Raw genomic sequence first — 26,565 nt, 5'->3', positions numbered from 1 at the left:
TTAAACTCCTTCCTCTCACTCACAACACAAGTAGTGAATGAATGAGACGTGAGGCAAACAATGCTCAAACAACGAATAATACTTCTAATCATCTCTAGATTACAGTACTCTTAGCCTTTGAGGAATTGCTTTGACCACCAATTGCTTTTTAGGAGCCATTTAAGAATTAAGAACCTGGTGGCATGGTGTGAAGACAATAACCTATCCCTCAACGTCAGCAAGACGAAGGAATTGGTTGTTGACTTCAGAAGGAGTAGCAGACCGCACAACCCAATTTACTTCAGTGGTGCGCAAGTGGAACAGGTCAACAGCTTTAAGTTCCTCGGGGTCAATATCAGAAATGACCTGACTTGGTCCAACCAAGCAGAGTTCACTGCCAAGAAAGCCCACCAGCGCCTTTACTTCCTGAGAAAACTAAAGAAATTTGGCCTGTCCCCTAAAACCCTCACTAATTTCTATAGATGCACCGTAGAAAGCATTCTTCTAGGATGTATCACAGCCTGGTATGGAAGTTGTCCTGTCCAAGACCGAAAGAAGCTGCAGAAGATCATGAACACGGTGCAGCACATCACACAAACCAATCTTCTGTCTGTGGACTCACTTTACACTGCACACTGTCGGAGCAGTGCTGCCAGGATAATCAAGGACACGACCCACCCAGCCAACACACTTTTCGTCCCTCTTCCCTCCGGGAGAAGGCTCAGGAGCTTGAAGACTCGTACGGCCAGATTTGAGAACAGCTTTTTTCCAACTGTGATAAGACTGCTGAACGGATCCTGACCCAGATCTGGGCCGTACCCTCCAAATATCCAGACCTGCCTCTCGGTTTTTTTGCACTACCTTACTTTCCATTTTTCTATTTTCTATTTATGATTTATAATTTAAAATTTTAATATTTACTAATTTTTACTGTTTTAAAATATTTTTAACATAGAATAGTACAGCACAGTACAGGCCCTTCGGCCCACAATGTTGTGCCGACCCTCAAACCCTGCCTCCCATATAAGCCCCCACCTTAGATTCCTCCATATACCTGTCTAGTAGTCTCTATAATATTTAATATTTGTAATCCAGGGAGTGGGAAGTGCAGAATCAAATATCGCTGTGATGATTGTACGTTCTAGTACCAATTGTTTGGCGACAATAAGGTATAAAGCATTTTTTCACAGAAACAAAGGGTGTACAGAACACAAGTAGTGACTGAACGAGACGCGAGACGAACAGTGCTCAAACAACGAGTGCTGGAGAGAGAACTTCCGTTTTTGTTTTATGATCCCGATCCGCGGTTGGTTGAATCTGTGGATGCGGAACTTTCAGGTATAGAGGGCCAACTGTATAAAAGCCTGGATGTAATGTTGAAGGTTTATAAGGCATTGGTTTGTATTTGGTATATTTGAGGAGTTTGGGTCCCTCATCTAAGAAGTAAGATCTGGAGGAAGTCTCTTTGTCAGAAATGTTGAATGTTTATTTACTTCCATAGTTGCAGTCTTACGCCCTGAGTTCCACCAGCATTTTTCACCCAGAGAGTGGTGGGTGTATGGAATGCTCTGCCCCAGAAGGCTGTGGAGGCCAAGTCTCTGGATGCTTTCAAGAAAGAGATGGATAGAGCTCTTAAAGATAGCGGAATCAAAGGTTATGGGGATAAGGCAGGAACTGGATACTGATTGTGGATGATCAGCCATGATCACAGTGAATGGCGGTGCTGGCTCGAAGGGCTGAATGGCCTACTCCTGCACTTATTGGCTATTGTCTATTGTCTATAGCATTTTGTGTGTGTTGCTTTGGATTTCCAGCATCTGCAGAATTTCCCGTGTTTAAGAAATGATGTGTTAGTAATAGAGAGGGTCAAGAGCAGGGGTTCCCAAACTAGGATCCAAGGACCCCTTGTTTAATGGTATTGGTCCATGACACAAAAAACTTGGGAAACCCTGGTCTAGAAGAAGTTCATGAGAATGATCCCAGGAAAGAAAGAATTAATGCATGAGGAGCATTTGAGGACTTTGGGCCTGTACTCTGGGCCTAAACTAGAGTTTAGAAGGTTGAGAGGATATCTCATTGAAACCTACTGAATATTGAAAGGTCTAGAGAGAGTGGATGTGAAAAAGATGTTTCCTATAGTTGGGAAGTCCAGGGCAGAGGGCACAGCCTCAGAATTCAAGGATGTCCCTTTAGAACATATTTTTTAGTCAAAGGGTGGTGAATCTGTGCGATTCATTGCCACAGATGGCTGTGAAGGTGAAGTCAAAGTCCAAAGTACATATTTGTCACCATATGTAAACCTGAGATTCCTTTTCTTGTACGCATATTCAGTAAATCCAAGAACCATAATAGAATCAATGGGAAACCACACCAACAGGACAGACAAACAACCAATATGCAAAAGTCAGCAAACTGCAAATCCAATAGAGAAAAAGATAATAATAAATAAATAAGCAATAAATATTGAGAACCTGAAGAGTCTTTGAAAGTGAGTCCATAGGTTGTGGGAATAGTTCAGTGATGGGGCAAGTGAAGTTCCAAGTTCAAAGTAAATACATAGATGTCATCACATACAACCCTGCGATTCCTTTTCCTGTGGGCACTCTCAGCAAATCTGTAGAATAGTAACTGTAAACAGGATCAGAAAGCAAAAGCATAGAACAACGAACTGTGCAAATGCAGATATAAATGGATCACAATAAATAAAGAGAGCATGAAGGTAAAGAGTCCTTAAGGTGTGGTAATTGGTTGTCGGCACATCTCAGTAGATGAGTGTAGTTATCCTTTTTTGCTCAAGAGCCTGATAGTTAAGGGGTAATAATTGTTCCTGAATCTGGTAGTGTGACTCCTGAGCCTTGCTTTCTTTGTAATTGTACTTGCATGCTCAGTCCAGGCCACATCTTCTGCAATGATATTGTGTAATGTATGTATTTAATGTGGAGGTTAATATTCAATCATGGCTGAATTATTTTCCCCCTTAACCAAGGGTATCAAAGATTATAGGGATAAGGCAGGAGAATATCATTCAGAGGGAAAATAATTCAGCCATGATTGAATAGTGGAGCAGACATGATGGGTCAAATGGTGTAATTCTACTCCTATATCTTATAGTCTCTTTAGTCTTTTGAGTTTATTCTGCTTTTCAATTATAATTATACTGTTTAATTTACTTTCTTTGAATAGCATCAACTCTTGCCCAAACAACTGTTCAGGACATGGAAAATGTGTGGAAGGAGCGGACAATACCACTGTGCAATGTCTGTGTGAAGAACATTGGAAAGGAGAATCATGTGATATATCTTACTGCTTAAATGATTGTGGATATTCAAATCGTGGTAACTGTGACTTGAATGATACAAAAGCTTGTATATGCTACGATGGCTGGCAAGGTGAGTTTTTCACTGATTCCTCTCACAATAACTTATCCAACCAATTTCATTGAAGATGGTGGCTTTTGCTGAGCTATGAACCAGTTGCCTGTTAATAACTACAGTGACTTGTAGTATTTGACCCATCATCTCTGCAAGGGCCCTTTCAGAAGCAGGCCATCACCATCTATTTCAGCAGACTCAGGAAAAGCAATCAGCATAACCAGAGACACAACACACCTCGGCCGCTCCCTGTTTGACCCGCTGCTGTCCAGCAAAAGGTTCAGGACACTAAAAGCCAGAACAAATAGACTGAGGAACAGCTTCTATCCCAGAGCTGTGGCCTCCATCACACCACCCCCACAGAACAATGACTGAAACTGAGCACACACATGCATACACGAGGACTCAAATACTTGCACTAAAGGCACTTTATGCATTACTGTGATATTCTGCTGCTGCTGCAACTTATTTTCTGCTACTTATCCATTTAATACTGTTTTTCTATGACTGTCTTGTTTTTATCTCCCGCTTTATTTAATTGCCTGAGAGGAAACCAAACAGAGTTTCATTGTAAGACACATAAAAGTTGCTGGTGAACGCAGCAGGCCAGGCAGCATCTGTAGGAAGAGGTGCAGTCGACGTTTCAGGCCGAGACCCTTCGTCAGGACTAACTGAAGGAAGAGTGAGTAAGGGATTTGAAAGTTGGAGGGGGAGGGGGAGATCCAAAATGATAGGAGAAGACAGGAGGGGGAAGGATAGAGCCAAGAGCTGGACAGGTGATTGGCAAAAGGGATACGAGAAGATCATGGGACAGGAGGTCCGAGAAGAAAGACAAGGGGCGGGGGTGGGGGGGACCCAGAGGATGAGCAAGGGGTATATTCAGAGGGACAGAGGGAGAAAAAGGAGAGTGAGAGAAAGAATGTGTGTATAAAAATAAGTAACAGATGAGGTACGAGGGGGAGGCCACTCTCCTTTTACTCCCTCTGTCCCTCTGAATATACCCCTTGTCCATCCTCTGGGTCCCCCCCCCCCCTTTCTTGCCTTTCTTCCCGGACCTCCTGTCCCATGATCCTCTCGTATCCCTTTTGCCTATCACCTATCCAGCTCTTGGCTCCATCCCTCCCCCTCCTGTCTTCTCCTATCATTTTGGATCTCCCCCTCCCCCTCCAACTTTCAAATCCCTTACTCACTCTTCCTTCAGTTAGTCCTGACGAAGGGTCTCGGCCTGAAACGTCGACTGCACCTCTTCCTAGAGATGCTGCCTGGCCTGCTGCGTTCACCAGCAACTTTTATGTGTGTTGCTTGAATTTCCAGCATCTGCAGAATTCCTGTTGTTAAGAGTTTCATTGTACACATGTATAATGACAATAAAGATCATTCAATTCGAATCAGTTTAATTCAGTTGATTTTACTAGTCCATTTTCTAAATTTGAAGTAAGAATTTTTTGAGCTAATCAACATAACATTTTGCATCATACCAAAATTGTGAGGCTGAAGAAGTGTCATACCCTTTGTAATTATTATGCTAACTTTCCTCAGGTGCAATACTTGTATTACCTTACCAACTCTCACCCAGTTTGTTGAGGTAGAAAATTGGAGGATCACTTGAATAAATACTCTCTCTCTCTCTGTAAGGTCCAACAATATGATAGATTTTCAACAGGACAAACCAAAAATGAAGACAAAAGAGGATTCAGGACAAATCAGGGAAATGATAATAGAGAAGTACAGATCTCGGGAAGGGTACAAGGACGTCTCAAAGGTACTGAATGTACTGGGAACTCAGTGTAGTGCATCATGAAAAGTGGAAAAAATATGAAACCGCAGCCACACTGCCTAGTTCAGACCACCCCTCTAAACTTAGCTGCTGGAGAAGAATGGCACTTGTAAGAGCGGCTGCTTTGTCACCTCCTGTCACTCTGCAGAAGTTAGTGGCTGCAACTGGAGATGAAGTTCATTGGTCCACCATCTCTAAGGTCTTGCACAAAAAGGGTATTTATGGAAGAGTGGCAAGGAAGACCTGGCTAAGTAAAAAGCATATCCTTGCCTGTAAAGACTTTGCAAAGCACCACTTAGAAGATACTGCAAGGATGTGGAAGAAGGTCAAGTGGTCCATAAGACATAGGAACAGAATCAAGCCATTCAGCCCATCGAGTCTGCTTTCATCATAGCTGATACTGGATCCTACTCAACCCCATACACCTGCCTTCTTGCCATATCCTTTGATGCCGTTACCAAACATGAAACTATCAAATTCCGCTTTAAATATAACCACGTGCTTGGTCTCCACCGCAGTCTATGGCAGAGACTGTGGATTCAGTACTCACTGGCTAAAAAAAAAATTGCCTTATCTTTGTTCTAAAAGGTTGCCCCTCAATTTTGAGGCAGGGCCCTCTAGTTCTGGATACCTGCACCATGGAAAACATCTTCTCCATGTCCACTTTATCTAGTCTTTTCAATATTTGGTAGGATTCAATGAGATACCCTTCGCGTTCTTCTAAATTCCAATGAGTACAGGCGCAGAGCTGCCAAATGCTCATCATATGTTAACCCCTTCATTTCTAGAATCATCCTCGTGAACCTCCTCTGGACTGTCTCCAATGACAACACATTCTTTCTGAGATATGGGGCCCAAAACTGTTGACAATACTCCAAGTGCGGCCTGACTAGTGTCTTATAAAGCCTCAGCATTATCTCCTTGCTTTTATATTCTATTTCTCTTGAAATAATTGGCAACGTTGCATTTGTCTGAACGCAGTGGTCAGAAGAGTGGAACTTTTTTGGCATCAACACTAAGAGGTACATGTGGCTTAAATCTAATACTTCACAAGAGCCAGGTAACTCTATCCCTAATGTAAAGTATGGTGGAGGTAGCCTCATGCTATGGGGAAGCTTTTTGCAGCAGTGACTGGAAATCTGGTCAGGATTGATGGGAAGACGAATGCTGCTAAATACAGAGAGATCCTGAATAAAAACATGAGAGCCTCTGCCAGAAAGCTTAAACTCGGGAGGAAGTTCATCTTTCAGCAGGCAATGACCTGCCAGAGCAACCATGGAGAGACTTCAAATGAAGAAAATTGATGTCCTTGAGTAGCCCAACCAGAGTCCTGACCTGAACCTGATTAAGTAAATCAGGCAAGATCTCAGGTTTGCTGTTTTCTAGTGCCCCTTAACTAACCTGGTACAGCTTGACCAATTTTGCAAATACGTCTGGGCAAATTTTGCTCCGCCATCTGTGCAAAGCTAATAGAGACATGTCCAGAAAGACTACTGGCTGTAATAGCTGTGAGAGGTCACTCAGCTAGGTACTGAGCAAAGGGGGATAAATGCTTTTGAATTGCTGACATTTCAGTTTTGTATTTTTAGTTTTTCATGCTTTACAATTTTCCTATTTTTGAGTTCTACTGTGAAAAAAGGAACATGTGATTCACAAAAAAATTTTTCAGTTAAATGATAAAATCTCTGTTTGTATTACATATTTATGTGAACTGAGGGCTGGGGGCACAGAATACTTTCAAAAGGCGCTGTCTTTAAACATATTCCCTGATCATACAACATAGAACAGTATAACCCAGTACAGGCCTTTCGGCCCACAATGTTGCCCTGATCCTTAAGTTAGAATCAGGTTTAATATCACCAGCATATATCATGCAATTTGTAAACTTTGTGGCAGCAATATATTGCAATACATGATAAATATAGAAAAAAAGAACTGAATTACTTTTAAGTGTGTGTGTGTATACACACACACACACACACACGCACATATATATAATAGTTAAATTAAAATGAATAATGCAAAAACAGAAATAAATATTCCTGAATCACTGATTGTGTGCCTTCAGGGTTCTGTACTTTCTCCCTGACAGTACAATGAGAAGAGGGAAGAGAGAATGCCCTGGGTGGTGGAGGTCCTTAATGATAGGTGCCATCACCCTGAGGCACCACTCCTTGAAGGTGTCTTGGATACTACAGAGGCTAGAACCCATAATGGAACTGACTAAAGTTACAACTTTCTGCAACTTACTTTGATCCTGTGCAGTAGCCCCCCCTCCCCAATACCAGAAGGAGATGCAGCCAGTCAGAATGCCATCCACAGTACATCTCCAGAAGTTTTTGAGTGTTTTAGGTGTCAAACCAAATATCCTCAAACTCCTAATAGAATACAGCCACTGTCCTGCCTTTATCACTGCATCAATATGTAACGACCAGGTTAGGTCTTCAGAGAACCAACACACAGAAACTTGAAATTGCACTCTCTCCACCTCTGATCCTTCTATGAGGATTGGTTTGTGTTCCCCGTCTTGCTGTTTCTGAAGTCCACAATCAGCTCTTTAGTCTTACTATGGTTGAGTGCAAGGTTGTTGTTATGACACCACTCAACTATATGGTATATCTCGCTCCTGTATACCTTCTTGTTACCATCTGAGATTCTGCCAACAATGGTTGTTTCATCAGCAAATTTATTGATGAAATTTGAGCTATGCCGAGCCATACGGTAGAGCAGTGGCTTGCGCGCACATCCCTGAGGTGTGCCAGTGTTAATTGTCAGCGAGGTGGAGGTGTTATTTCCAATCCACACAGATTGTGGTCTTCTGGTTAGAAAGTTAAGGATCCAGTTGAAGAAGGAGGCAGAGAGGCCCAGGTTCTGCAGCTTTTCAGTCAGGACTGTAGGAATGGGGGTGTTAAACACTGAGCTACAGTCAATAAGCAGCATCCTGACATAGGAATTTTGTATTGCTCAGATGTTCCAAGACTGCATGAAGAGCCATTGAGATCGTGTCTGCTATAGACTTATTGTGGTGATAAACAAATTACAGTGGGTCCATGTCCTTACTGAGATGAGAGTTGATCCGAGTCATGACCAACCTCTCAAAGCATTTAATGTGAATGCTACTGGCAATAGTTGTTAAGGCAGCTTTTGCTGCTCTTCTTGGGCACTGGTATAATTGTTGCCCTTTTGAAGCAGGTAGGACTTCAAACCCTAGCAATGAGAGATTGAAAATGTCTTTGAATACCCCTGCAGGTCGGTTGACACAAGTTTTTAGAGCATTGTCAGGAACTACAACCTTGTGAGGGTTCACCCTCCTGAAAGACAAGAGGAGGGCCTCTGTGATAGAGATCGCAGGGTCACTGGATGCTACAGGGATCCGTATAGCTGTAGTTTTATTCTCCCTTTCAAAGCTTGCATAAAAAGCTCGTCTGGAAGTGAAGCATCACTGTCATTCATGATGTTGGGTTTTACTTTGTAGGACGTAATGACCTACAAACCCTGCCAGAGTTGATGTGCATCCGACATTGTCTCCAATCTTCTTTGGAGTTGTTTGTTGGCTCTTTGAATAGCTCTCTGCAAGTCATACCTGGTTTTCTTGTGCAGACTTGGGCTGCCAGACTTAAATGCCACAGATCTAGCCCTCAGAAGATGACATACCTCCTGGTTCATTCATGGCTTTTGGTTTGGGAACGTACAATAAGCTTCGTAGGTACACACTCATCCACACAGGTCTGAATGAAGTCGGTGACGACTGTGGCATACTCATCCAGACTTGAAGGTGAATACAACCCCGTCCAGTACACCAATTCAAATCAGTCATGTAAGCAACCTGCGCCTCCCCATCCGTACCTTCTTGGTCCTCACTACTGGTGCTGAAGTCTTCAGTCTCTGCGTATGCTCAGGAAGTAGAAGAAGAGCCAAGTGATCAGACTTTCCAAAGAGTGGTTGTGGCGTAGCATTGTAAGCACTCTTGATGGTGGTGTAACAGTGGTGCAGTGTGTTGGTTCCTCTGGTACTACAAGTGATTTGTTGATAATTATTTAGTGACTTTATCAAGCTGGCCTGGTTAAAGACCCCCCCCCCCCCAAAATGATGGGGAAGGCATCAGGATGTGCTATTTCATGCCCATTGATTGCATCACTCAGTTCATCCAAAGCCTGTTTGACCCAGCAACCAAAATAATCACTGAAATGTGGTGTTAGTTTCAGTGAGTTCATTATGTTTTCCTCTATCATCACAATGTGTTTAATGATTATGTGAGTTTTAAAGCTCTCCTTGATTGCCAATAAATAGTAAAACAGTAATGGGTGGAAATAAATTACAAATATGCCTTCTGTATATTGTTTACAAAAGTGTTGGATTTTTGGTGTTGGTTATTGTGATTTTTGGCAGCAGTGTATAAAGAGGTTGTGTAACATGTTACTGCTGGCAGTGATTTGTTCTTTATCAATCCATAAACTATTTCTTAATTTTTAACACTAATGTAGTGTTATTCTGTCATCTTCCCCCTTCCTTTTTAGTCTTGAAGAAGTGTTTCAACCTGAAGCTTGAACTGTTTATTTCCATATATATTGCCTGACCTGCTGAGTTCCTCCAGCATTTTGTGTGTGTTTCTAATGTCATGGATATGTGTAATCTAAGTCTGATTCAGTTTTGAAATTTATGTACATATTTAATTTATGATTGCAGTTGACTCCGGAAGATGAGTAAAAAGTGAGAAATAATTTTATTTCTTTCAGGCCCTGACTGCTCGCTTACAGCTAATGCGTCATTTTGGGAAAGGGAAGAATATGACGTTCCGATGCTTGCCCGGGCTTCCCACAAGGCTGTTGTTAGTGACAATGTCATGTGGGTTATTGGAGGTTATGTGTTCAATTACTCGGAGTACCAGATGGTTGCAGCGTAAGTAGAGCAAATCCATGCTTAGCTGGGATGAATTGCTTCGTTGATATCAAGTTAACCTGCTAAAATACTTTATCGTCGCCAAACAATTTATACTAGAGCATACAATCATCACAGCGATATTTGATTCTGCGCTTTGTGCTCCCTGGAGTACAAATCAATAGTAAATATTAAAAATTTAAATTATAAATCATAAATAGAAAATAGAAAAGGGAAAGTAAGGTAGTACTTCTGCCGTTGTTCTTCCTGCTATTGTTTTACTGAAGACGTGTCCACTAAATTCAGTTCCTTCAATGTTATTCTGAATATTGTACTGTTCTACTGAAAGTTAGTCACACCTACAAAACTTTGCTACAACTTTTAGTCCTGCTCAATTCTCTTGCCCATATAATTTTTTTTTGCAGAATAGATTTGTGTGTTTTATATTGAAGGAACCAATGTGGCTCTATCTTCTGAGGGAAATAATAGGCCTGATCTTTCTAATGTGGTTTTCCCGCCTGCTGTCCTCCATACCTTCTGTATCTTGACCAATCAACGCTCCAGGTTGAAAGTGCTTCAGATAGTAATTTAATAGGTTTGAAGTATCTCAGAGATATTTAAAGACTATTAAAATTGAAGTAAAATTTAAATGTTAAAATGTAAATAATTTAAAAAGCATAAAACAAAATGAAGATAATTCATTTTTTAAATGCTATCAATGCTTCTATTACAAAGGGGGAAGCCTCAGATGTTGTGCTAGATATCATCTGGAGCAGAGTGCAAATGATAGCTTTCCTGAATGAGTGGAAGAATCTTGGAATGATTGGGTTCACATAAACCTGGGGAATCACTGATGCTTAAATAGTGAAACAGTTAGTCAGCACGAACTGGCCTGTTTCCTTCCAGATACTGTTCCTAGATACCATTCTTGAGCTGGCATTGCTTTCTAGTTCTAAATGGTTTGTTGGTAATGCTGTATCCTCCAGACACAGAAAGATGCTGGAATCTGGAGCAACAATCAATTTGCTGGAGGACGCAGTGAGTTCCTCCAGCAGATTGCTTGATATAACAGTAATAAAATTTGCTGATTTAGTTAATGTATTGACTTGTATCTTTTAAATCAGCGGTCCCCGACCACCAGGCCATGGACCGGTACCAGGCCGCAAAGCATGTGCTACCGGGCCACGAGAAAATGATATGATTTGGTGATATGAGTCAGCTGCACCTTTTCTCATTTCCTGTCATGCACTGTTGAGCTTGAACGCATGCGAGGTCATTACCCGCGCGTCATCCGTGTCAGCGCGGGAAGGAGATCAACTCCTCGAGCTTGCAAATGATGGCAGGCTGAAAAGTATGTTTGATATAACATCTCTGCCGGCATTCTGAATCAAAGTCAAGGCTAAATATCCTGAGATAGCCAGGAAAGCACTGAAAACCTTGCTTCCATTTCCAACATATCTCTGCAATGAATGCAACGAAAACTAAATTGCGGAATAGACTGGACATAAGGAACCCCCTTCGAGTATCGCTGTCTCCCATCACCCCTCAATAGGACCGTCTTGTTGCAGGGAAACAAGTGTTCAACCCAGGGCTCCCAATGATTCAGCGATATTGGTGCGTTGCAATGATTTGATATGTTCATACGGGGAAAATATGTGCTGTGTGTTTAATATCCAAACATTACTTAAATGTTATGATGCTACTGACTTATATAACCATATAACAATTACAGCACGGAAACAGGCGATCTCTGCCCTTCTAGTCTGTGCCGAATGCTACTCTCACCTAGTCCCACCGACCTGCACTCAGCCCATAACCCTCCATTCCTTTCCTGTCCATATACCAATCCAATTTTTCTTTAAATGATAATATTGAACCTGCCTCTACCACTTCTACTGGAAGTTCGTTCAACACTTCAAGCTCCCCTGTCCTCCCCTGATAATTGATTTATCACTGTATTCATGCGAGGAAAATATGCGTTGTGTGTTTAATATTAAATTCATTAGATAAACCCTTTTAGAAACGAAATTGAGTGTATTAGCCACTTATCACCTATATTCCAGTCACTTCCCCCAAACAGAATCGCCAAAAACAATTTATAGAAAACAATGGGCAGGTAAATGCATGTGCAAGTCACGCATGTACAGTGGTGCCCGCGCAAGGCTTCATGGTCATTGTAGTCTTTCTCGGGGTAAACACAACGATTTTGACTACTACTCTTGTCCGTTGGCCACCCTACCCCCCCCCCCAACCGCGGGTCGGCCTGTCCGCAAGAATGTCGTCAGTATGAAACCAGTCCGCAGCGTAAAAAAAGATTGGGGACCCCTGTTTTAAATAATACCTGGAATATACAAGGGACACAGAAACATAGACATAGAAAACCTACAGCACAATACAGGCCCTTCGGCCCACAATGCTGTGCCAAACATGTACTTAGTTTAGAAATTACCTTGGGTTACCCATAGTAATACTTTTCTAAACTCCATGTACCTATCCAGGAGCCTCTTAAAAGACCCTGTTGTCTGCGCCTGCACCACCATTGCCGGCAGCCTATACCACACACTCACCACTCTCTGCATAAAAAAACTTACCCCTGACATCTCCTCTCTACCTACTTCCAACCAGCTTAAAACTGTGTCCTCTCGTGTTAGCCATTTCAGCCCTGGGAAAAAGCCTCTGACTATCCACACGATCAATGCCTCCCATCACCTTATACACCTCTATCAGGTCACCTCTCATCCTCCGTCGCTCCAAGGAGAAAAGGCCAAGTTCACTCAACCTGTTCTCATAAGGCATGCTCCCCAATCCAGGCAACGTCCTTGTAAATCTCCTCTGCACCCTTTCTATAGTTTCTACATTCTTCCTGTAGTGAGGTGACCAGAACTGAGCACAGTACTCCCAAGTGGGGTCTGACCAGGGTCCTATATAGCTGTAACATTACCTCTTGGCTCTTAAACTCAATTCCATGATTGATGAAGGCCAATACACCGTCTGCTTTCTTAACCACAGAGTCAACCTGCGCAGCTGCTTTGAGTGTCCTATGGACTCGGACCCCATGATCCCTCTGATCCTCCACACTGCCAAGAGTCTTACCATTAATACTATATTCTGCCATCATATTTGACCTACCAAAATGAACCATAGAACATAGAATGGTACAGCACAGTACAGGCCCTTCGGCCCACAATGTGCCGACCCTCAAACCCTGTCTCCCATATAAGCCCCCACCTTAAATTCCTCCATATGCCTGTCTAGTAGTCTCTTAAACTTCAGTAGTGCATCTGCCTCCACCACTGACTCAGGCAGTGCATTCCACGCACCAACCACACTCTGAGTAAAAAAACCTTCCTCTAATATCCCCCTTGAACTTCCCACCCCTTACCTTAAAGCCATGTCCTCTTGTATTGAGCAGTGGTGCCCTGGGGAAGAGGTGCTGGCTATCCACTCTATTTATTCCTCTTATTATCTTGTACACCTCTATCATGTCTCCTCTCATCCTCCTCCTCTCCAAAGAGTAAAGCCCTAGCTCCTTCACCTCACCTCACACTTATCTGGGATGAACTCCATCTGCCACTTCTCAGCCCAGTTTTGCATCCTATCAATGTCCTGCTGTAACCTCTGATAACTCTCCATACTATCCACAACACCCCCAACCTTTCTGTCATCAGCAAATTTACTATCCCATCCCTCCACTTCCTCATCCAGGTCATTGATAAAAATCACGAAGACAGGCGATCCCAGTACAGATCCCTGAAGCACATCACTGGTCACCAACCTCCATGCAGAATATGACCCATCTACAACCATTCTTTGCCTTCTGTGTGCAAGCCAGTTCTGGATCCACAAAGCAATGTCCCCTTGGATCCCATGCCTCCTTACTTTCTCAATAAGCCTTGCATGGGGTACCTTATCAAATGCCTTGCTGAAATGCATCTACAGCTCTACCTTCATTAATGTGTTTAGTCACATCCTCAAAAAAATTTGAGAAAACCGTGCTGACTATTCCTAATCATATTATGCCTCTCCAAATGTTCATAAATCCTGCCTCTCAGGATCTTCTCCATCAACTTACCAACCATTGAAGTAAGACTCACTGGTCTATAATTTCCTGGGTTATCTCTACTCCCTTCTTGAATAAGGAAACAACATCTGCAACCCTCCAATCCTCTGGAACCTCTCCTGTCCCCATTGATGATGCAAAGATCATTGCCAGAGGCTCAGCAATCTCCTCCCTTGCTTCCCACAGTAGCCTGGGGTGTATCTCGTCCGGTCCCGGTGACTTATCCAACTTGATGCTTTCCAAAAGCTCCAGCACATGCTCTTTTTTAACGTCTGTATGCTGAAGCTTTTCAGTCTGCTGTAAGTCGTCCGTACAATCGCCAAGGTCCCTTTCCATAGTGAATACTGAAGCTAAGTACTCATTAAGTACCTGCTATCTCCTCCGGTTCCATACACACTTTTCCACTGTCACACTTGATTTGTCCTATTCTCTTGTGTCTTATCCTCTTGCTCTTCACATACTTGTTCAGCTCGCCAAGGCCTTCTCATGGCCCCTTCTGGCTCTTCTAATTTCATTCTTAAGTTCCTTCCTACTAGCCTTATAATTTTCTAGATCTCTGTCATTACCTAGTTTTTTGAACCCTTCGTAAGCTTTTCTTTTCTTCTTGACTAGATTTCTAGACTTCTTGACTAGCCTTTGTATACCACGGTTCCTGTACCCTACCATCCGTTCCCTGTCTCATTGAACATACCTGTGCAGAACGCCACGCAAATATCCCCTGAACATTTACCACATTTCTGCCTTACATTTCCCTGAGAACATCTGTTCCCAATTTATGCTTCCAAGTTCCTGCCTGATAGCATGATATTTCCCCTTACTCTAATTAAACACTTTCCTAACTTGTCTGTTCCTATCTCTTTCCAATGCTATGGTAAAGGAGATAGAATTATGATCACTATCTCCAAAACGCTCTCCCACTGAGAAACCTGACACCTGACCAGGTTCATTTCCCAATACCAGATCGAGTATAGCCTCTTCTCTTGTAGGCTTATCTACATTCTCTGTCAGGAAACCTTCCTGAACACACCTAACAAACTCCACCCCATCTAAACTCCTTGCTGTAGGGAGATGCCAATCAATTTTGGGGAAATTAAAATCCCTCATCATGACAACCCTGTTATTACTGCACCATTCCGGAGTCTGTCTCCCTATCTGCTCTTTGATGTCCCTGTTATTATTGGGTGGTCTATATAAAAAAAACATCCAGTAGAGTTCTATACCCTTTCCTGTTTCTAACTTCCACCCACAGAGATTTGGTAGACAATCCCTCCATGACTCCCTCATTTTCTTCAGCTGTGACTCTATTTCTGATCAGCAGTGATACGCCTCTGCCTCTTTTGCCTCCCTCCCTGTCCTTTCTTAAACATTTAAAACCTTGTACAGACAGCATTTGCTACACAGACATGCTAAAATTCCTGCTTCATTCACATGTGCTGAGCTTGCCTGATCAACATAAGTTGTTGCTTTGTCCATTTAAACCTTTTCCAGACTCTGACAGAGTGTGAGACCTCAATTGGGTGCTCCCTGCTGGACCTGAAGGAATTCTAATCATTGTGCCTTGATTTGCATTATGTAAACAAGTGATGTTGTTTCACATTGAACTACCAAACAGTCGTACCTTGAAAATGCTTGTTCTTATTCCTGTCTCCTTTTATTGTTCCAGGTCTTTAAGAATGTACTATCTATTGAATAAGAAAATCAGTTAGGGCTGTTAGTGGTGGCAGTGCCTGCCTAAACAACACTTGTTTTTTTGTTGCCCATAGGTATGATTTAAGAGAACTGAAATGGCATAAATTGAAGAAATCTGCAGACCGGGTCATTGGGCGATATGGGCACTCTGTGGCTTTGTACAAGGTAATGCCTTTTAACCCCTGAGCACTGATGCACAGTGTTCTTTTAGCCACATAGTTTGGCTCCGGTAATTCATTTGATGCTGCATTTAACTTGCTTACAGGGTTTGCCTGTGTATTGTCTGAGTGGATGGGGAAAGGAGCTTCTTTGGCTCATTTGCTGCCTGTTAGGTGTGCATGCAAAGGTTGACTGGGTCAACAATGAGTTTGTGCCCTGCTTTTTTGAGAAGGACAAGGGGTTTAATTTACATTTTGCTTGCTTTCTGAGGAGGAGGGGGAAGTGCTCATGTGCCTCATATTCTGTGATGCAGAGGGTTGCTCACTCCATCTTTTGCAAGGTTGGGAGTGGTGAGGCTGAGGGCTCCTACCTCCTCTCAGTCCCTACCCTGTTTGCATGAAGTGCTGTCTGGTGTCTCAACTACCTGGGTTTTATTTTCTTTGAGTTGTACAGCATGGAAACAGGCCCTTCAGCCAAACTGATCCATGCGGATCAATGGCTGATGTGAGCTGGTCCTATCTGCTTCGTCCACATCACTTTAAACCTTTCCTATCCCTAAACTTGTTTTTTTAAACATTGTAATTTCACTCACCTCTACCACTTCTGGCAGTTTGTTCTGTACTTACACCATCCTCAACGAGGAAAAACTTGTCCCTCATTTCCCCATTAAATCTGTCTCCTCTCACTTTAAACCTATGGCCTTAAGTTTAAATGCCCCTACCCTCATAAAAAGACTGAATATCTACCCTATCTATTCCCATCATGACTTTATAAATATCCCCCTTCAGCCTCCTTCTTATGAAGTGATTGTTTATGTTCTGCCTGATACCCTGCACCATTTTCTTTGAAAGTAAGGGGACTTGGCTACATTCAGAATCATGAGAGATTCTGCATATGCTAGAAATCTGGAGCAACACACATAAAATGCTGGAGGAGCTCAGTAGGTCAAGCATCATCTATGGAAATGAATGAACAGCCAATGTTTCAGGCTGAGGCCATACATCAGGCAGGACCCTTTGTTCATTTCCATAGGTGCTGACTGTCCTGCTGAGTTCCTCCAGCACTTTGTGTGTGTTGCTTTTGTTGCATCCAGGCTGTTTTGGGAATGCAGAAGAGGTGTCCATAAGACCATAAGATATAGGAACAGAATTAGGCCATCTGGCCCATTGAGTCTGCTCTGCCATTCAGTCACGGCTGATCATTTTTTTTCTCCTCAACCCCAGTTCCCGGCCTTCTCCCCGTAACCTTTGATGCCATGATCAATCTAGAACCTTATCAATCTCTGCCTTAAATACACCCAATGATCTGGCCTCCACAGCTGCATGTGGAACAAATTCCACAAATTCACAACCCTTTAGCTAAAGGGATTACTCTGCATCTCTGTTTTGAAAGGCACCCCTCTATCCGGAGGCTGTGCCCTCTTGTCCTAGACTCTCCCACCATGGGAAACATCCTTTCCACATCTACTCTGTCTAGGCCTTTCAACTTTCAAAAGGTTTCAGTTAGATTCTCCCTCATCCTTCTGAATTCCAGCGAGAGTCAGAAACATTCTGCCTTTTTACATGTCATTGATGGACAAATGCGTAAGTCCTGTAGGGCAGCCTAATCCTCCAAAACACCTGAACGTTTAGAGGATGACCAAGACATATGTGGTTCTTGCCTGCCTGTTCCCAATGGTTTGCTAAGCCCTCCTATTCCTAGAAGGTAATGTAGAAAAATTATTTTTACTGCCGTTTTATTGATTTTCTTTGGTATTTTATTCGCATGATGCAGTCAACGTGGTTTCATTTTAAAGAACAGAAAGTCCTATGTTTAATTACCAAACTGCATTGCATTAACTTTTAAGAGTATGACTATTTTAAATGTATGTGCCTAAACATAACCAATCCTCATCTTCAATTTTGAATTTTTAGGATAAAATTTACATGTATGGAGGTAAAATTGATTCAACAGGAAATATCACGAACCAGCTGTGGGTGTTTCACATTCACAATCAGTCATGGATGCAACTGAGTCCGAAGGCAAAGCAGCAATATGCAGTGGTGGGCCACTCTGCACATATAGTAATGTTGAAAGATGGTAGTATTGTGATGTTGGTCATCTTCGGCTACTGTCCACTGTATGGATATGTCAGCAAGATACAAGCATATAATCTTGGTGAGTATTGGCAAGAAGGGAATAGTTTTTATTCTCGTTCAGGTAGCTGAAAATGGTCTGATAACGTGCTTTGAATTATCCTATCCATAATCTTTGTGACTAATTAGTAGTTTGGTTATTTGAATGAAATTATATTTCTGCTATTATCATCTTCTGTTAGCTAAATACAGCAGAATGTTTCATCTGGCAGAGGCAATCGTCAATGCAGGTGAACTCAGGTTTATGAATACCAATTACTATGAGATTTTATACAGCAATTTATGTTTGATAATAACTGTGGCATTTGTTGGGAAGGCATGTAAATATTGTCAGATTGATGATCTAGTTTTCCAGTTTAGCAGAATGCCATTTGAACCTTGCTTCTCTAAAGTAAATGGTAGGATATCCTCACCAATTTAATCACAGTTAATCTCATAAAGATTATAAAGGTCTTTATTCACAATAGTGTAGCGGTTAACACAATGCTATTACAATTTTGGACGTTTGAGTTCAGAGTTCATTTCTCCTTGTGAATGTGTGGGTTTCCTCTGGGTGCTCTGGTTTCCTCCCACATTCCAAAGATGTACTAGTTAGTAGAATAATAGGTATTGTAAATTGTTCTGTGATTTGCCAGGGTTAAATAGGTGGGTTGCATGGCGGTGTGGCTCGCTGGGCCGGAAGGGCAGTTCCATTTTGTATATATAAACAACTAAATCTATCCTGTGCCCAACATATTAGTATAGTTACTCAGAAGGGAAGTCAATGGTTATACTTCATTAGGTGTTTGAAAAGATTTCATGTGTCACCAAAGACCCCAGAAATTTTCAATAGATGTACCATGGAGAGCATTCTAACTGGTTGCATCACCATCTGATGTTGAGGGGCCACTGCACAGTTCAGAAAAAGCTGCAGATGGTTGTGGACTAAGCCAGCTTCATCATGGGCACTGGCCTCCCCGGCATCAAGGACATCTGCAATTGGCAATGCTTCAGAAAGGTGGCATCCGTCATTAAGAATTCCCATCACCCAGGCAGGACGTGCCCTCTTCTCAGTGTTACCATCAAGGAGGAGGTATGGGAGGATGAAGACACACATTCAACGTTTTAGTAACAGGTTCTACCTTTCCTCCACCATCAGATTTCTGAATGGACATTGAACCAACCTATGAACTCTACTTCATAATTTCTTTGCTCTCTTTTTGCAATATATATATAATACTACATCTTCTAATTTGAAGGTTTTTAATGTTTTGCACTGTAGTGCTGTTGCAAAACGATGCTAACAACATATCACACAAAATGCTGGTGGAACACAGCAGGCCAAGCAGCATCTATAGGAAGGAGTACAGTCGACGTTTTGGGCCGAGACTCTTCGTCAGGACTAACTGAAAGAAGAGATAGTAAGAGATTTGAAAGGGAGAGGGGGAGGGGGAGACCTGAAATGATAGGAGGAGGGATGAAGCTAAGAGCTGGAAAGTTGATTGGCAAAAGGGATATGAGAGGATCATGGGACAGGAGGCCAAGGGAGAAAGAAAGGGGGAGGGGAGTAGCAGAGGAAGATGGAGAACAGGCAAGGAGTTATTGTGAGAGGGACAGAGAGAAAAAAGGGGAAAAAATAATAATTAAATAAGGGATGCGGTCCCATTCCCATTCTGATATGTCTATCCATGGCCTCCTGTACTGTCAAAATGAAACCACACTCAGGTTGGAGGAACAACACCTTATATTCTGTCTGAGTAGCCTCCAACTTGATGGCATGAACATTGACTTCTCTAACTTCCGTTAATGCCCCTCCCCTTCTTACCCCATCCCTTATGTCTGTCTGCCTGTATTTATTTATTTATTTATTATTTTTCTTTTTCTCTCTCTCTCTCCCTCTCACAATAACTCCTTGCCTGCTCTCCATCTTCCTCTGGTGCTCCCCTCCCCCTTTCTTTCTCCATAGGCCTCCGGTCCCATGATCCTCTCCCTTCTCCAGCCTTGTATCCCTTTTGCCAATCAACTTCCCAGCTCTTAGCTTCATCCCTCCCTCTTCTGTCTTCTCCTTTCATTTCGGATATACCCCTCCCCCTCCCACTTTCAAATCACCTACTATCTCTTCTTTTAGTTAGTCCGGACGAAGGGTCTCAGCCCAAAACGTTGATTGTACTTCTTCCTGTGGATGCTGCCTGCTCTGCTGTGTTCCACCAGCATTTTGTGTGTGTTGCTTGAATTTCCAGCATCTGCAGATTTCCCAACAACAGTTTGCGCTAACAACATATACTGTACCAGTCGTGGTAAACCTACCTCTGATTTTGATTCAGAAGAGGGCATTGGTTTGTTGATTTTTTTTTAAATATCTAGAAATCGATCAGTCTCTTTTGTAATAATTCCATGACCAGGTCTCAACAATTTTCTGTGCAAGAGAATTCTGCTCATGCTGCACTCTTTGAGTAACCGTATCAAACTTCAGTTGGGCCATATTTTACACTTTATACTTTATTGTTGCCAAACAATTGATACTAGAACATACAATCATCACAGTGATATTTGATTCTGTGCTTCCCACTCCCTGGATTATAAATATTAAATATTAAAAATAGTAAAAATTAGTAAATATTAAAAATTTATATTATAAATCATAAATAGAAAATAGAAAAATGGAAAGTAAGGTAGTGCAAAAAAACTGAGAGGCAGGTCTGGATATTTGGATGGTACGACCCAGATCTGGATCAGGATCCGTTCAGCAATCTTATCACAGTTGGAAAGAAGCTGTTCCCAAATCTGGCCGTATGAGTCTTCAAGCTCCTGAACCTTCTCCCGGAGGGAAGAGGGACGAAAAGTGTGTTGGCTAGGTGGGTCGTTGTCTTGATTATCCTGGCAGCACTGCTCCGACAGCGTGCGGTGTAAAGTGAGTCCATGGACGGAAGATTGGTTTGTGTGATGTACTGTGCCGTGTTCACGATCTTCTGCAGCTTCTTTCGGTCTTGGACAGGACAACTTCCATACCAGGTTGTGATGCACCCTAGAAGAATTTGGAGTATGGTGTACCATGTTGGTCACTGCAGTACAGGAACTATGTGGAGTTCTTGGGTACCTGATTTCTGGCTTCCACCAGAGTGAATTTCTGTTACTTGAACAGCTGTAATGCGAATGTTAATAGTGCCATTTGGTTTTGGTAACCATTTAGAAAAGATTACAGTGTTGTGCAGACTTAACCTTGGCTGGTTTGGCTCCACCCAATTGGGCTCTGAGCCAATTTATAGATAATAGGTATCAGGAGGAACAGCAGACAGAAGCCATTATGTTTGTGTCGTATGATTGCATATGCTGCTAGGCTGTTTGACCATTATTCCTTTGTTCAACTGCATCTTTTGCTCAGAGTCAGATTCAACTAGATAGTGACATTTAGAGTGGATTTTTTTATTTTCTGTGTAAAATGGAGGAATACTGTGTCTTGAGTCGTTATTGAATCAGTTTTTTCTGAAGCCTGCAGAGAGTGAACACGAGGAAAGGTACCTCATGAAGAAACTCATAGCTGAAAAAAATTGGCCTGCTGCTGTGCTCTCTGATCCCTTGAATTGTCCAAAGCCAGCAACTGAACACTGACATCCTTGGCCTTTTGATGTACACCAAGTGCTAAATTGATACAGTTCTTACAGTTCTTACCTTGTTCATTTGAAATTACTATGTTTCCCTAGCCATCACTGATGAAATTTTGTCTAACTAATTTGTATTGAGCTGGTCTGTGAGCATGATTCCATTTGTGAATGTGAAACATTTGACATTCACACAATTTTCGTGGGTCTGTGAGAAGGCAGGAGAAAGGGCATTTAGTGAGAGGATGTTTCTTATGGTAAGAGAGTCTAAGTCCAGAGGACATAGCCTCAGAATAGACTGGCGCCCTTTTACAATGGAGATAAGGAGGAATTTCTTTAGCCAGAGAGTGCTTCTGTGGAATCTGTTGCCACAGGCAGCTGTGGAGACCAAGTCTTTAGGTATATTTAAGGCAGAGGTTGATAGATTCTTTAATAGTCAGAGTGTGAAGGGATAAGGGGAGAAGGCAGGAGATAGCGGCTGAGAAGGAAAATGGATCAGCCGTGACGAAATGGTGGAGCAGATTCGATGGGCCAGATGGCCTAATTCTTCTCTTATATCTTATAGACTTCATCTTGTTGCAGCTTTAAGTAGAAGAGATGTAAATGAATTAGCTTGTGTTGTAAAACTAATCCCTTTCTTTTGAATAGGTAAAAATACATGGAGTATACTGCAAACCAACGGGGCCTTGGTTCAAGGAGGCTATGGTCACAGCAGTGTTTATGACTATAAGACACGAGCTATTTACATACATGGAGGATATAAAGCTGTCAGTGCAAATAAATACGGCCTCAGGGATGACCTATACAAGTATGATGTGGATAAATGCAGTTGGTAGGTGTTTTCCAGGAACTTTTTACATTGTAGACAAAAATTAATATTTTTACCCCGATTTTGACTGGAGAACATTTATTTTACATCCAATATTATTACATTTTTCTCCTGAAGGCAAACACTTTTGCATTTAAAATCATGTAAAAAAATGAGCAAACCTTATGGCTTCTTGATAAATGGGTAGAAAAATGACATATAAGAGGGGCAAATTGTATGAGTTTTTTTCTAACCCAATCAGTATCAGTTTATAATGTGTAAACATTTTATACTTAAGTGAGGTTGAACTTATTTTGGAAGGTAGTTGATGACATGCCACAGTTAATGAAACAGTTGCAGCAACTAAAAAATGAACTGTAGCTTGAGAAAAGGGGACTGAAAGCGTAGGATAGGAATAAGTCAATGCTTAGAATTGATAGTTTTCTTCAAATTTCGAATCCGGGTTTATTTAACAAGACTGAATTTACTCTCATCCTCAGTTGTCATGTGAATGTGATTAGGGAACTATTATCTTTGTGGGATGATATATATGCAAGAGCAGTGAGCAATTTTGAGGGTACTGTTCCCTATTTGGAAAGCAGGTGGAAAACAAGTGTTTGATTAATTTTAGGAACTTCCTGAGGATGTTCTAATGTTCAAAGATACATTCATTTGAGAAAGAAGCTCCCAGAAACATCAATGTTTGCTTTTTAGAAGTATTTAGATTTTTGCACATTTAAGTTTGAATCTCATTGAAACCAATCCGATATTGAAAGGTCTAGATAGAGTGGACTTGGAGAGGGTGTTTCCAATAGTGGGGCAATCTAGGACCAGAGGGTACAGCCTCAGAATAGAAGTATGTTCCATTAGGACAGAGATCAAGAGGAATTTCTTTTGCCAGTGGGTGGGTGGTGAATCTGTCATCGGGTATATTTAAAGCAGAGGTTGATACGTTCTTGATTAGTAAGGGTATCAAAGATTTACATGGAGAAGGCAGGAAAATGGGGTTGAGAAGAATAATAAATCATTCATGATGGAATGGCGGAGCAGATTCGATGGGCCAAGTAGCTTAATTGTGCTCTTATGTCTTATGGTCTTATTTAAGATTTTAAAAAATTGAGTAAACAAAATGGTTTTCTGTATTTTGAAAGGGTAATTTTGAAGGACAGAGGCTTCTTCCGTTATCTTCATACGGCCATTATTGTAAGTGGGACGATGTTGGTATTTGGTGGTAACACTCACAATGACACTTCAATGAGCCACGGGGCTAAATGCTTCTCTTCAGACTTCATGGCTTATGATTTGGGTAAGTTGCTGTTAACTTGTTTCATATTATGGGAACATTGATGCAAGAACACCCTTTTTAAAACATGTACATATGGAGATGGGCTATCTTCGTGTCGCAAAAATCTCATTGGACTATGTTTCCTATTGTGTCCTTCATGTGTGCTCCAGTTTCATAGAACATTATAGCACCATTCGGCTTATGATGTTGTGCCTACCTTTTAACCTACTCTAAGCTCAAACTAATCTTACTACAGAGTCCTCCATTTTTCTATCACCCATTACCTATCAAAGAATTTCTTGTTAACTTTCTCGCGCCACAAAATTTTCTGGAAAGGATAAAAAAGTTCTTGGGTGAAGAAACTAGACATGGTTTACTGTGTGCATTGCCTATTTGTGTTTATCATTTCCCCTATGCTGGTGAGACCTGTCTGAAACTAGCTGACAGAATACATTTAGGATCAAACCTTAGTTCTGCTTTGTGAACTGATCATCCCGTTTCCTTTATGAAATGTACCATTGTGTATGGTTAGTTTTACCTATTCAAAATATTTGTTTATCCATTGTGGGTGCTGATTTCACTAAACAGTGAAATGCTTGAATTCTCTTCTTCCTAAGCCGTAAAGTCATCAGGTTTTCCACGCAGTGAATAGTGGAATGTTCAATACTGTCATTTTTTATATGTCTAAGCTGTTATTTTGCTTGCCAATTGTGGAGTTAAATGTAAAAAATTGTTTAGAAATATAAATATCAGACTTTTTACATGTTCATACATTTTGGAACTTGGATAACATTGGATGAATCAAATAATGAGAAGCATTTGTGCATTGATTTCATGCTGAGTATTAGAACTAACTCAGCAATTTTTGCAACTTAAATGTCTTTTACTAATTCATCCTTAAATCCAGGAGTTGCTAATTCCTGCCCTGTAAAGTCATGAGAGTGTGTCCTTTACCTCTGTGCTACTTTTCATTGAACCAGCACTGCTACTGCTTTCTCGACCCTGGACCATTTGAGGAAAATGGAGTTTGGTTTTAATATTACATCCTAAGGACAACATTTGAGAAATTTATTTATTCTAAATGTGTACTTCAGTTTAATCACTTGGAGCCTTGCATTAAAGTGAGATTAGAGGAAATGTTTCCTTATTGATTGGCACCCATCGTTCACTGTTGCTTGATATTGTTTGTGGTTCAGACGAAGCTCAGGGCAAGAGGAGAACAATCGAAATCAAAGTGTACAAAAGTACCTAAAGGGTCCGTTACGAATATTTGAGCTAAAATGAAAATTATACAGCACAATTTTTCATGTATTCAATTTTTGTTGCTGCAACTTTAAACCTCACACCTCAAACATATATATTAGTGTTTATTCACCTACCTTCTATTTTCATGGGCAGCATAAGCCATGTGAATGGCGAGATCAGGTCTCAAAGGGAATTGAGAGTTATTTGTACATGGAATTGGAAGTATGAATTGTCTTGGTTCTTCATGTGTCCTACATTGTTTGGCAATAGTTTGGTTGCTTTTTTTAAAATTAAGTGCAATCGTGAAAAATAGCCAGATTAGAAATGCTGATCAAGTCAATTAGTTCCCAGAGAGAACTCTGATAGGCCAATCAGATGGTTCACTGCTGCTCAGCGATAGAACAGAAAACAGGGACAAGGGTCACTAGCCCCTGTACCCCAGAAACACACCTGAGCGGTGCGGCAGAGGTATGTGCTATGCATGACCTGATCTGAAAGCATCATGTTGACTCATAACAGATCATGTTCACGGTGGAACAGCTTAGTCAAGGATGGGGTGAACAGCACAGATGGACAAATTATACCACCACTACCCCTTGCTTCACACTCAGAAGTTTAAGGGTTCAAGCTCCACTGCATAGATTTGATGACATTTTGGTGAATTACTAAAGGTGTGGTTAACTGTCAGGGATTGCAACCTTTGTGATTGGTGAATATGAGAAATAGATCTTGAGTGCTGCTGAAAGTCTCGGGCATGTGTTCCCTCTTCAGTAATACATTGTTGTGCCTGCTTTATTAGGTACCTCCTGTAGAATATGTTCATAGTTCTTGCCGCTGTTGCCCATCCACTTCAAGGTTCTGTGCCCCACTGTAGCAAAATGTGGTCATTTCAGAATCAGAACCATATTCAGGTTTAACCATCATCGGCATATTTGTGAAATTTGTTAACTCAGTAGCAGCAGCAGTACAATGCAATACATGATAATATAGAAAAAAAAATCAATTACAGTAAATATGTTAATGTATATTAAATAGTTAAATTAAAAATGGTGTTAAAACAGAAATAATATTAAAAAAGAAGGTAGTGTTACATACACAAAATGCTGGAGGAACTCAGTCGACCAGGCAGCATCTATGGAAAAGAATACAGTTGACATTTTGGACCGAGACCCTTCAGCAGGACTAGAGAAAGAAAGATGAGGAGCAGAGTTAAAAGGTGGGGGGAGAGGAAGGAGAAACACAAGGTGATAGGTGAAACTGGGAGGGGGAGGGGTGAAGTAAAGAGATGAGAAGTTGTTGGGGAAAGAGATACAGGGTTGGAGAAGGGGGCAGTCTGATCGGAGAGGACAGAAAGCCATGGAGGAATGAAAAGGGGGTGGAGCACCAGAGAGAGGCGATGGGTGGGCAAGGAGATAAGGTGAGAAAGGGAAAAGGGGATGGGGAATGGTGAAGGAGGGAAGGAGGGACTGTTACTGGAAGTTCGAAAAACAAAATCAGTGTTCATGCCATCAGGTTGGTGGCTACCCAGATGGAATATAAGGTGTTGTTCCTCTAACCTGAGTGTGACCTTGTTGTGACAGTAGAGGAGGCCATGAACAGCC

The 26,565-nt window shown here is 41.7% G+C and overlaps 1 protein-coding gene across 3 annotated transcripts in view; it reads left to right on the top strand.

The window, feature by feature from the left end:
- The window catches only part of atrn (attractin), a 408,487-nt gene that overhangs the window by 140,728 nt on the left and 241,194 nt on the right, over nucleotides 1–26,565 (top strand). For all 3 annotated transcript variants that reach the window (XM_072256711.1, XM_072256712.1, XM_072256713.1), the window contains exons 5-10: nucleotides 3,163–3,368; nucleotides 9,864–10,026; nucleotides 15,829–15,919; nucleotides 17,827–18,070; nucleotides 22,275–22,458; nucleotides 23,586–23,740. In XM_072256711.1, the coding sequence (XP_072112812.1) occupies nucleotides 3,163–3,368; nucleotides 9,864–10,026; nucleotides 15,829–15,919; nucleotides 17,827–18,070; nucleotides 22,275–22,458; nucleotides 23,586–23,740 (1,043 nt within the window). The remainder of the gene's footprint in view (nucleotides 1–3,162; nucleotides 3,369–9,863; nucleotides 10,027–15,828; nucleotides 15,920–17,826; nucleotides 18,071–22,274; nucleotides 22,459–23,585; nucleotides 23,741–26,565) is intronic.

The sequence above is a fragment of the Mobula birostris genome, chromosome 4, assembly GCF_030028105.1.
Source record: "Mobula birostris isolate sMobBir1 chromosome 4, sMobBir1.hap1, whole genome shotgun sequence".
NCBI classification, from domain to species: Eukaryota; Metazoa; Chordata; class Chondrichthyes; order Myliobatiformes; family Myliobatidae; genus Mobula; species Mobula birostris.
The sequence above is the reverse complement of the archived record's forward strand: the minus strand, read 5'-3'. Positions and strand labels throughout refer to the sequence as shown.